This window comes from Octodon degus, unplaced genomic scaffold (genome assembly GCF_000260255.1).
Source record: "Octodon degus isolate 3935 unplaced genomic scaffold, OctDeg1.0 scaffold00076, whole genome shotgun sequence".
In the NCBI taxonomy this organism is placed as follows: Eukaryota; Metazoa; Chordata; class Mammalia; order Rodentia; family Octodontidae; genus Octodon; species Octodon degus.
Genome location: NW_004524652.1, coordinates 10,933,291 through 10,945,828, shown reverse-complemented (window position 1 = coordinate 10,945,828; position 12,538 = coordinate 10,933,291). Strand labels below are relative to the sequence as shown.

General features: G+C 54.9%; 1 protein-coding gene across 2 annotated transcripts in view; it reads left to right on the top strand.

The window, feature by feature from the left end:
* Positions 1-5,591: 5,591 nt before the first annotated feature.
* Rbm19 (RNA binding motif protein 19) overlaps positions 5,592-12,538 on the top strand; it is a 94,995-nt gene continuing 88,048 nt past the window's right edge. For both annotated transcript variants that reach the window (XM_023720635.1, XM_023720634.1), the window contains exons 1-7: positions 5,592-5,721; positions 7,925-8,107; positions 9,598-9,717; positions 9,838-9,873; positions 10,104-10,347; positions 11,471-11,745; positions 12,138-12,218. In XM_023720635.1, coding sequence (XP_023576403.1) covers positions 5,686-5,721; positions 7,925-8,107; positions 9,598-9,717; positions 9,838-9,873; positions 10,104-10,347; positions 11,471-11,745; positions 12,138-12,218 — 975 coding nt within the window. In that variant the 5' untranslated portion in view covers positions 5,592-5,685. The remainder of the gene's footprint in view (positions 5,722-7,924; positions 8,108-9,597; positions 9,718-9,837; positions 9,874-10,103; positions 10,348-11,470; positions 11,746-12,137; positions 12,219-12,538) is intronic.

Genomic DNA, 12,538 nt, shown 5'->3' with positions numbered 1-12,538 from the left:
CTGCGCGCAAGCTCTGGTCCGGGGTCTACCCCTTCATCGCATGACTCCACCCCACGGGGTCCCTGGGTGACACTGCCCCTCTGCAGCTGTCCCCAGTCAGGTCCATAGGAGCCACTCCCCTCCCTGAGACAAAACAGGGCAGACTGTACTCAACTGAAAGTCCCATCTCCCGCACCCCACTTTTCCTACACGAGCCCCTCCCGGGTCCTCCCCGGGCCAGTCTGCGTGCTAGTCGCCCCCTATGCCGCAGCATGCATCCTAACGAAGCCTTTCCAGGGGCACCTTGTCACCTATTTGTGGGATCGGATCGATCTCTGCAGCAGGCTGAGCTGCTACACTAAGAGCTGGTAACACTGAAGACTCCTGCCCCCGGAAGTGCCCAGCAGCCCCCTGGGGTCGGGAGACTGATGGTAGCAGCAGCAGAAACGGAGGGCCAGGAGCTCCGCAGCTCCGACGACCCTTCCAGAGGTCCCGCAAGTGAGAGCTCCGGCCGCCAGGAGGCGCCAGAGGGCTGAAACCATGAAGGAGCCCATGACCCCTGGCCTTGAGAACTCGGAGCTCTAACAGGGCAGTTATTCGTGATCGCCGTCTGAATTGAGCAAAAAGGCTCCTCGGCTCATTGAGGATATTCGAAGTTCTTCACTGTTGGCTATTTTGAAACATATTGTTTCAAGCCATAGGTATTGTTTCAAGCCATTGTTGTCAGCCATAGTTAGGGTGTGTGTGTGTGTGTGTGTGTGTGTGTGTGTGTGTGTAATAAACAATCTGTGGAAGACACAGACAGGGTGAAATGGGGTCCTCAGAGTGACCCAGAGCAGAACAAGCAGATCAGTGTGGGAGGTAAATGGTTTCCAGACGAGGTGCCCAACCGTAATCCCCACCCACGGGACCACCATGTGGGCAAAGAGCCTTGGGGGTGTAATGACCGATTCGTGAGACCGTATCACTCCGGATTTAGGGAAAATCCTACACCCAGTAAGAGAAAGGAGAGGGACATTTTGACTCAGACACTACAAGGGAAGAGGCCCTGTGAAGGAGACAGGGGAGCCGGAGCAAGCCACGCTCTGGCCTAGCCAGCACCTGGAGTCCCCAGAGCAGAGGAGGAGGAGGGTCCCCATGGAGTTTGGGGTCGGGGGTGCTGCCTACACCCGGATTTTGGATTTCTGGCCTCCAGGACTATTGGAGAATACATTTCTTTTTTTTTTTTCTTAAAAATTGATTTAAGTTTATTTTGAAGAGTAAAGACAGAAGCAAAAACAGAAAAAAGGACAGAAACAGGGTAACATACAACAATACATATGTTACAGATTTTCAAAACAGGAAGAGCTAATTAACAATGGTTCCATTAAACTTGTTGTTCAGTGTCTCAGTTACTCTTCTCTCATTTTTGGGACAAATACCTGACATGCAAAGTGAAGGAAAGAAAGGCTTATTTAGCTCACAGTTACTGGAGGTTTCAGTCCATACTTGGCTGGCTCCAAGGCAGAGCGGCACAGGGCAGAGAGCATCCTCTCATGGAGCAGCAAAGAGCAAGAGAGCAAAATGGTGAAGTGGCAGCAACAGTAACAACAGAAAGAGGAGGTCTGTCTCTCTGTCTCTCTCATGTAACATTCAGGTGATCCACACCGGGTGGAGGAAGTACTCACACCCGTAATCCCAGTGGGACTAAAACCCATAATCCCAGTGGATCGTGAGTTCACCTCAAACTCTAGAAGCCCCCACTCCATGACTGCATAAAGCTTTGGGGGAACAATTACACACAAACCACAGAGAATACATTTCTATTGTTTCAAGTCATCCTGTTTCTAACGTTTTGTTACTGTAGCCCTAGGAAACCAATGGTTCCTGCCTCAGTAGAAAGCGCTGAGTTATCATGGTGGTCATCTAACGTGGCTCAATCCCCAAAACAACAGTTTATCAGGCCGGCCAAATAGCTCTGAAAATTAAAGCACCTGCAAGCAGGCGCAGGGGCCGGGGGTTCAATCCCCAGGCCTGCCTCGCCATCCCCACCCCTGGGGCATGCTGAGATGATGATTGAGACTGGGCGTGGTGGCGCTCGCCTGTAATCCCAGCTCTTGGGAGGCTGTAAACAGGCGGATCACTACAAGTCTGATCTAGACTGAACACCCGGTAGACCCTTTCTTAAAAATACAAAAAAAAAAAAAACAAAAAACCCAACAGCTGATCTTCCCGATACCACTTCCTCCTCCTTCCCCATGCCAATCATAGATCCGATTTCACCTTTCCTGCACCACAAGGAAGATCCCAACTACCTCCTTAGGTGTCACTAAACCTGGCCGTCAAACTCTGCGCCTAACAAAACTCCACAACATCTCAGCCTCCCTGTCTCAGGTCAGAGGGTCCCCCATCTCCCTGTCCTTGACCCTCTCTGTCTTCAGAAGTAATAAAGCCCCCTTTCTATTTCTGCTTCTCTGCTGTGCCGCCACAGCTGCCCGCCATTGCCGCCAGTAAAACCTGACAGAAGTAAAAAGGGATCATTAGGGCGGGCTGTAACCCAACACTCCCAGCCTCCTCCCTGAGTACATCACAAACCCTAGATTCAGCCACCTCTGAAAAGCCGGCCCCACCCCGGCGACCGCCCGCCTAAGGCCTTGGGTGGGCAACCAAACACAACCACGCCACTTCTCTTGGACTGGCACCACGGAGGTCTTGCTTCCTGCTGATGGGCCCGTCGTCGCAGCCACCAGCTCTTTTCGAGTCCACACAGCCTCACTGATAATGGCACGGATGCGCCCCGATGGCTCTGCCCCTCCTGGTGCCTAGGGTGAGGCTTTGCCAGGGTGGACCTGCGCAGACCCGGGGCCACTTAAGGTGGAGAGAGCAGGCCACCGCCCATAGCTCGGAATCAGCCGACCAGGTGCCCTGCAGCAGTTTCTGCAGCCTCGCGCAGGGGCCAGTGCGTGCGCTCCCCGCATCCGGGGATCAGGGAGGAGCCGATGGCCTTCAGGGCACTGTTGGGCCTGGTCTTGGGAACTAGGAGCCGAGGAGGCTTCAGAAAAATAAAGATACAGGAGTGGCCAAAAGAAAGAAAATAGTCTCAATTTCATTAGCCAATAGGGAAACGCCAATGAAAACCACAATGGGGTTCCCCTTCGCACCCTCCAGGAGGGCTATCATTTAAGAGGTTCTAAACTGGATGCCATAGTGCACGCCTGTCTTCCCAGCACTCAGGAGGCTAAGGCAAGAGGATCACTGTGTGTCCAAGACCAGCCTGAACTACACAGTGAGTCCCAAAAAAAAAAATTCTGGCCGGTCAAATAGCTCAGTGGATTAAAGTGCCTGGAAGCAGGAGCAGGGGCCAGGGACTCAATCCCTGGGCTTGCTGTGCTGGCCCCACCCTTGGGGCATGCTGAGACAGCAGCTGAGACTGGGCCTGGTGGCCCGCACCTGTAATCCCACTCTTGGGAGGCTGTAAATAGGCGGATCACTACAAGTCTGATCTAGTAGTGAAACCCTGAACACCCTGTAGACTCTTCCCTAAAATACAAAAAAAAAAAAAAAATCCTAATAAAAATGTCACACAAAAACTCATACACAGACATTCATAGCAACGTTATTCGTCCTAGTCACAAAGCAGAACAAACCCAAATGTCCAGAGGATGACTAGAATGTACTGTATCCGTATATGCAATATTGTTGTAGGCAGCTAAATGAAACAGCGATATTGTAGGCAGTCAGCCAGGGCTAGGCCCTCGAGGAGACAGTATGGAAGGCAAGATACCTTGCAACTTTGGAAGAGACAGACACTTCTGCTGTGGGCCAGACTTCAAGATAAAAGAGTAAGCAAACGCAGCCACGGACTTCCCTAGGGAGGGCATCAGGGATTGATATTCTAAATGGTTATCCCTCACCTAGAAAGAGCCACTGACCCAACCCCCAACAAGAAGAGAATCCTGTTCCATATTCATGCCCACTTGCTGCGTGTCTCGCTGCCCCGTTTGATCCTGATTTAATCGATTTCACCTGAGCAACTGTTCTTGTACCCTCATGATTCACCATAGTTTCATCCCGCCTCTTGTGTGAGTTTCAATGTTTTCCACCTTAGATCCACCTCACCTCATGATTTTGTTCTATAAAAATCCCTAGGAAAGACAGATTCCCAGGGCAACCCACTCGGGTCCCCTTCTGTCCCTCTCTTGGAGAGGAGCTCCCCCCACTCCCCGCAATAAATGTATTCTGCTCTTAATCTCCATTGTTCCTAAAATTCATTCTTCAGTTTTGGAGACCTTGAGCCTAGCTCAGGTATCTTCCAGGTTGGGAGTTTCATTCCCTTATATCAATATGATTGGATAAAAAAGAGCTAATTCGTGCTGCCCCACGGGTGTGAGCACCGTGCTAAGTGCAAGAAGCCAGGTGCGAGAGACACATTTGTTGTTCCGCCTGTTGTGACAGAAACATAAAAAGGTTGAAAGTTCGGAATAGAAAGTAGACGTGTAGTTGCCAGCAGCTGGGGGGAGGGGGGATTGCCCGGGGACAGCTAAACCTGCAGGCTTTCTCTTAGGGGTGATGAAAACATTCTAAGGTTGATCCTGGTGATGGCTGCGAGCCTCAGCAAACGGACTGAAGACCCTGGAACTTTACACTTTCAGGGGAGAATTTCATGGTGTGTGAATTACACCTCACCAACGACCAAGGATAGTGTGGTGGGAAGGAGCCTTGGAGGTGAACAAAATTGTTAGAAGCTTGGCGAGGGGGTCCACTGTAGCCTGCAGGCTCTAGGAAACCGGAAGTATTGTCATGGGACAGCTGGGTTTTTCTGGTTCTTTCTCCCCCATCTAATAAGGGACACAGAGAATTCTAAAGAGAAGCAGAAGACTAGTACCCCAGGACTCTGCATTCTCTCCCCAAGTCCTTGATGGTACAGAACCACCCCCACATAACATAACGAGGAACAGGGACGCACAGAGGTTAGTTCAGCCAAGAATTCTTAGCTAAGTCGATGGGTTTTAAAAGCACAGCAGGAACAGACATGAAGTTTACAGGGCTAGAGCTCACCTGGTGGCAGTGGTACCATGGCATAGGGCCCCAAGCAGCCCCCAGCTCAAATCTGACGGTATAATAGTTATACGGCATTGATAAAGTTTCTTAACTCGCCTGGGGCTCAGTTTGCCAACCTGCAAAATGGGGCTGCTCATTTCCACGATGCACGTGCTACTATTTACACTGCATGCTCAGTAATTGATTCCCTACAAGCCTGGCAGGCTGTAGGCTGCAGTTTCCCTATCTCTAAAGGGGGACAAATATCTCTTCTCTTGTCTCCGCTGTCAGGACTGCTTTGGGATTCAAAATAAAATAGGAACGGGATTTAAAAAAAAAAGAAAAATGCCTTTTCCTCAGCATTGAACATTGGGATCCAAGGAACTTCCCACTGATTTTAGGAACTGGCGCCCCCTGTCGACTTTGCCACCGCACTGGCGTCTTTAAGAGCGGCCGAGGAACCTGCGCCTGCGCAGAACTCAGGCGCTCGGGCCCGCCTCCAAGGGTGTGACTTCCTCTCACTGCTGCTTTGGCCCCGCCTACTTCCGGGTGGGCGGGACGAAGGCAGGGCCACGTGACTCTTCCGGCTTGCTAAAGATGGCGGCGCCCAGAGTGGCTGCGTGAAAGTTGGAGTAGAAAGACTTGGTCTGGTGGAGCTGGGATAAAAAGCGGTGGGGACCTTGCGCCATGTCGCGACTGATCGTGAAGAACCTCCCGAATGGGGTGAGTGAAGGGCCGTGCGACCGGCTGGAAGTTGTCGCCGAGGGAAAAGGTGGCCGGAGAAAATTAGGTTTTTCGCTTTGTGGACTCGGGGCAGATCCGGAGCCCAAGAGGGGAAGGAACCTGGTTTATCCCCATTTGACTGCTGGGGAAGAGGGAGTGTGACTGCTTAGGGGCCCACAGCTGGCTAGTGGGTATCTGACAGCTCTCCTAGGGAGGCGCCAGCTCCCGCTCGGTGTCCTGTGCTCGACGCCCCGCACCCGGGTGTCCTTATGTCGCTGTCGCGCTCGGAGGGTGTTGGGGTGGCCCTTGGGAGCAGAGGGTGCGGACTGAGTTCGATCCCTGGTGGAAAAAAAAAAACAACTTGCTCCATCCACCACTTGGGGGGATGCGGACTAGGTGCGGGTGTGCAGGCGTGGATCAGCCCTCCGGTTTCACTGCCACTCTTCTTGGGTGGGGAGCCCCGCACCACTGGGGTGGCCACTAAGCTCGTGCCTCGTGTACAAGGTGAGCGTTTGGATGGCTGGGGCGGCTTCTGTGCCCTTGCCTCTACCGAGGGGGTGTGTCTTTCCCTGGGAAGAAACACAAAGCCTCGGCTAGGCTATTGTTCTTTATTCTTGTCAGATAGAAGGGTTTTAGAACACACCGTTTTGCAAATTCAAACAGTAAAGTAGCGTATAGAGGGAGAAGCAAAGGCTTGCCCCACCCTGCTCTCTAGGAGCAGCCGTTCCTAGGCCTCCCGTAGGCAGCTCTGCGCATTTCTTGGCCTCTCTATCTCAGTGCCTACCTATTTGCTGACTCTCCGCTGTGAAAGATGAGCTGAAATGATCGCCGTTGATTCAAATTACCATACACTTAGTGGTTTAAATGACACAAATGTATTATTATGATTTTGGAGTTCAGAACCTCGAGCTCAGGGTCTGGGCAGGGGCTGCGGGAGGGAGCGTCTATTGCTTTACTTTTTGCTGTTTCTGGAGGCTACCTGCTCTCCTGGGTGCATAGCCGCATCCTTCGCCCTCAGCCTTTAAAGCCAGTGATGCAGTGTCTTCTGTGTCCTCTCCCCTTGTCCTCATCCTCAGATCCCTTTCTCAACCTGACCCTCCTACCGGCCTTTGCTAGAACTCTTGTGTTTTTTTGTTTATGTATTTGATACAGAGTCTCACTACGTAGCTCACACTCTAGTGATCCTCCTGCTTTCAGCCTCCCCAGCACTGGGATTATAGGCGTGCGCTACCACACCTGGTCTCCTTGGCCAGCTCAGTGCACCTGGGAGTGGGGCCGGTGCGGTAGTGCCGGAGATCGAACCCTGGTCCCTGCGCTTGCCTAAGCAGGCGCTTAGTCTACTGAGCTATCTCACCAGCCTGCTAGGTCTCTTATAATGACATTAGTCCCACCTGGAAAATCCAAGATCATGGCCTCCACCTCAAGACTTTTCTCCAGATCTGCCAGATCTCTCTTGCCATGCAATAGGATGTAACCACAGGCTCCCAGGGTCAGGACAGCGGCATCTTTGGGGGACCCCAGGTGGCAGACTCTTATGTGGCTCACCATAGTCTCAGATTCCCTTATTCTGACTATCCCGCATCAGCTGTCTGCTGTGTAGCACCTCGAGTGCTGACTGCGCAGTTGGTCTTCGCCTCCAAGCAGCCTGGAGGGTAGGAAAATGGCATGGGCAGCCCTGAAGAGCCCCATTTCCTCCTCGGGGAAGGGGGTGGGAGCCTGCTCACGGCACACAGGCACTGAGTGTGGGGTGATAGCTGGGAGCTGGCCTGTGTTGATCAGCTTGCTTGTACCTGAGACGAAATGCCCAATAACTTAAAGGAGGAAAGGTTTAATTTAGCTCGTGGCTCCAGGAGATATGGTCCGTGGATGCTTGGCTCCAGGACAGAGCTATGGCTGTGGGCCATGACGGCAGAGCTGTTCTGCTCATGGTGGCCAGGAAGCAGAGCAACAGCGAGGGACAACCAGGGTAGCCAAGTTGTGTTTCCGTGGCCCTCCCGGACACAGCAAGGAACATGCTTTGCTAATCTCAATCCAATGAAGTTGACATAACAGGGCTAAAAGTCACACCAGAAAAGCTCACGCTGCCACCTCCTCACTTCAGGTCACCCTTGGAGCACCCTGGGGTGTCAGGGTTTTCAGCCCACTTTGTCCATTTGCCCTGGGGACAACCCAGCACCTCCCCTGTTGTCCTGCTCTGTTGCAGATGAAGGAGGACCGCTTTCGGCAGCTGTTTGCCGCCTTCGGCACGCTGACCGACTGCAGCCTCAAGTTCACCAAGGATGGCAAGTTCCGAAAATTTGGCTTCATCGGCTTCAAGTCCGAGGCTGAGGCCCAGAGAGCCCTGAGCCATTTCAACAAGAGCTTCGTAGACACGGCGCGCATCACGGTGAGTCCTGGTGGCAAGAGTCTTGTCCCTGTGGCCTGTCCAGAGTAAGCCAGTGATTGGTCCCTTGGTACTTGGTCCCAACTCTGCCCTCTTCAGACTGAGGTCCCATGCTTTCATGTGCGTGAGATTCCCCGTGCATTGTGTATTTGGTAGAGGGTCTCACTGTGCAGCTCAGACTGATTGTGATCCTCCTATTTTTGGCCTCCCCAGTGCTGGGTTACAGGTCTGCACCACCACGCCTGTCTCATTGGCTGGCTCAGCATACCCAAGGGCAAGGCCGGCGTGACATGTGGTGCCTGGGATTGAACCCCGGTCCCTGTGCTTGCCTAAGTGGGCGCTTAGTCTGCTGAGCTGTCTCGCTGGCCTTCCCTGTCCATTGTTAGAGCTGTTTGCGGGGCATGTCCCTGGGGTGACTGAATCAGCACACTGAGGTGGGGCTGGAAGACACTCGTGTCTCACAAAGTGTCAGGTGAAGCAAGGACTGCACCTTGAGAAGCATGGGTGTGGACCATTAGCCAGCTTCCTGCGTCTGGCGCTGTCCATGCTGTGGTGGGGCAGGGAGCAGGGAGCAGGGAGAAACGAGCCCCCTCCCCCAGTCAGGGAGGAGTCAGGAATGCACGCATTTAACAACACAGTGAGGCTTCTCTCATGCTTTGTTGACAAGAAAAAAAAAACAGAAACAGAGGAGTATACATCCTATGATTGCGTGTAGCACTACCATACTCCTCGGTCTCTGTGTGTGGGGGCTGTGTGTTGAGGGCCTGCTGCTAGGACTGTCGCCACATTACAGTGACCTCTCCCGGTGGCAGGAACTGGATAGGTTTTTGGGAGCTCCCCTTATACTCGTTGCCATTGTTGGGATTATGAGCCAGAAACGGGTCTCGTCCTTCCAGTTTGGCGGAAAGGCCACACAGAGGGAGCATGGCTGGATGGCAGTGTCCCACCCTGGGGAAGTCTCTGGCCAGCCAACATCATCTGGGGTGTCACTCAGTGGCTGGGGTGGATGGCTGTGCCCGCTGTGGGCTCCTGGCAGGACCACCCCTCCCAAGGGCTGCCTTTAAAAGGTCCTACTCAGTGCTCTGCCAGCCCCCACAGTCACCCTAGAACTGTCCTCTGATGCCAGCTGAGCTTGCCTTATGGTGATTAGAATAACCTGGCAGCCTGCATTAGCCCCTGGCTGAGCACACGGCCAGGTCTTGTCCCAGCCACCCTTGGGAGAAAGTTACTTTCTGTCTCTGTGCCTTGGTGGGGACAGGGAAGGAGCAGCTCCCACCATTGGAGGCCCAGGGTGCCAGCCTCGCGAGGCACTGAGGACTGTGACCACATGTCGGTTCCTCAGAAGTGACTTAAAAAGTGACTTACTAGCCTTAGCTGTGTGACACCGCCTCATTTGCTCCAGTTAACTCAAGTTAGCATCAACTGCCAGTCTATAAAGTCCAAGCCCCCTGCTGCCATGACAGCTGTGAAAGGCACCTCCTTTTCCCTTTCAGGTGGAGTTCTGCAAGTCCTTTGGGGACCCGACAAAGCCCCGAGCCTGGAGCAAGCATGCCCAGAAACCCAGCGAGCCCAAGAAGTCGTCGCAAGACTCTGCTTGCCCAGAAACTAAGAAAGTATGCAGATGTCGCTGCATTTCCGTCCCCAGTGTCAGCAGGGTGGCCCCTCCCCGCGGCAGGGCAGTCCGGTTCCCTTGGGCCTGTGTGACCCCCGCCATCTGTGCCTTCTGCTTTTAGGACAAGAAGAAACGGGAACCTAGTGACCTGGAGAAGGTGTGTGTGCCGTGCACGAGGGGCGGGCTGGCCTGGGATGCAGAGCGCCTGTGTCTGCGGCTTCCAGCTCCCGTCCGGCTCCCGTCCGGCTCCCGTCCAGCACAATCCGCTCTGCCTTTGCTTGTGCACCAGGGGTGGGGAGTAACTGGGTGAAGGCCGAGTCCCGCCTGCGCTCACTCTGCCTCTTCTCTGTCCTCCCTGCGTCCCTGCTGCCCGCCCGGTGCCACCAGCTGAAGAAAGATACAGAGTTCCAGGAGTTCCTGTCAGTTCACCAGAAGAGGACGCAGGTGGCCACATGGGCGAATGATGCACTGGACACCGATCCCCCGAGAGGGAAGAGCAAGCCAGCCAACGACTACCTGAACTTTGACTCGGACTCTGGGCAGGAGAGCGAGGAGGAGGAGGAGGAGGAGGAGGAGGAGGAGGAGGAGGAGGAGGAGGAGGCGGCAAAGGCAGCCAGGCAGGAGCCCAAAGGTGAGGCCACCCATGCTGATGCCTGGGCACGTGCCCTGCTTGTGCCTGCCCACCGCTGCGGTCCCCTCTTACACACAGGGATAGGCCAGCTGACACTGCCTCGAGCACCCCAATGGCATCGTGAGCCCCTGCTGGGACCTCTGCCCTGTTGGTTGGCCCCTCGGGCACTGCTTCAGGCCTGGGGACAGCAGTGAGCAAAGCACAGGGTAGTGTCGGGTGAAGCTGTGCTCTTGTGGCAAGTGTTTCAGAGAAATCCAGCAGGGCTGGGGAGCTAGGGCTCGAGGTGGGCAGCTCCCAGGGCAGGGGACAGCAGGAGCTGTGTCCCTCCAGGGCCCCAGACCGTGGTGGCACTGATGGGTGAGGAGGAGGCCAGGGCAGTGCTGAGGGAATGCCTGGCCCAGCCCCGAGAGCCGTGCAGGCCCCACCCCTTCCCTCGGGGGCAGCAGTGTCCATACACCTTTTCCTATGCAGAGTGCACTGCGTGCAGAGGATCCACAGCAGTATGTCAGTAGATGAACAGGGTCCCGCCTGGCATACGGGAGGGCCGTCATTAGAACTGGTGCATTGGAACTTTGCAGAGCATGTAGGTTGCCCCTCACTAGGGCAGAAATGATTGCTGCGTGGGGGGCTAATTGCCTCCACTACAGAACGCACTTTACTGTGTGTATGTGTGTGTGTAGTGTGTATCTACTTTAATACCACCATGTTGTGGGAAGAGCTTAAATGAAAATGAGCTGGGCGCAGTGCCACGTGCTTATAACCCTTGTACTCAGGAGGCTGAGGCAGGAGGATCATGAGTTTGACGCCAGCCTAGGCTATGTAGCAAGTTCATGGCCAGCCTGGATTCAGTAGGAAGGCCCTATCTTTAAAATAATAAATGGCTTCACAGTGACGCTAAGAGGAGACAGCAGGACTGGTGAGGGAGCCGCAGTGCTCTCTGTCAGACACGTGAAGGAGCCGCGCCTCCGTAGCTTTCCCTGCCCTCTCAGTGCTCCTTACCCTATGGCTCACTGGAGCTGTCGGGCACAGGGCCTGGTCGTGCTGGGTGTGGCACCAAGGGCCACACCTGCTGTCTCTGCTTTGCTGGCACAGGTCGCTGACCCTGGCTTTGCTGCTTTTCCAGAGGCACAGGGCCTCGGGCCCAAGGCAGCCACGCACAAGGAGCTGTCAGACATGGAGTACCTGAAATCCAAAGTGGTGCAGGCTGACTCGGCCTCTTCCTCAGATGAGGAAGAGGAGGAGAGTGAAGATGAAGCTGTGAACTGTGATGAGGAAAGTGAGACTGAGGAAGAGGAGGCCTCCGCCGTGCCAGCCCAGCAGGAGACAGAATGCGGGAGGACAAGCCTGGGGCAGCGGGCCCTGCCTGGGCGTGGGAGACCTCAGGACAGGAAAGCCGAGGTGCTGCACCTCCTGGGGACAGGGACAGAGGGAGGGCCATACTTGTGTTTGCCCATGGTCCCTGAAGCCCCAAGCCTGGCAAACCATAGTCTGCCCCTGGTTTGCTGCACGCGGCTGCCACCTGAGTTGCAGGGCGGATGTGGGCTGGTCAGGGCAGTGAACGGTCACCCTTCGTGTTCAGCAACAGGCATCTGCACAGTCCTAGACTCGGCGTGCAGCACCAGGAGGTCCCCGTTCAGTGGCAGCAGTGTCACTGTATCCCAGAGCTCCTCCCTGACCCTCTGGCCCTCCCCACACCCTGGGACCCAACACCCTCCAGACCTGAGATGTCCCCGTCCACTTGCTGCCTTGGCACCGGGAGCTCACTCTCTCTGTTCCCTGCAATTCCTCAGACACAGAAGCCAGCCACCCAGAACGAGCCCACCACCCCCCACACAGTGAAGCTGCGAGGCGCACCATTCAATGTCACAGAGGTATGTGCTCACAGGCCAGAGGCAGGAGCTGTGAGCCGCCGGTGAGGGCCCCGGGAGCACTGGCTGCCTGGGAGCAGGGGGAGCAAAGGTGATGGTGATCGAGAAGACATCAGAGGCCAGAGGCTGACGCCAACATCTCGCGCATGGTAGTGTCGTCCTCCTAAGGAAGTCTGCATCAAGACGGGCCGAGACTGGCCTCTTTCGCCATGTCTGCGCCAGGGTTGGGCAGACTTTCTACAAAGGGGACAGGGACAGGGCACCGCTGGTGAGTATTTAAAGCCTCGTGGTCTGCGCAGCCTCTGTTGCGCCTGCTCTACCCT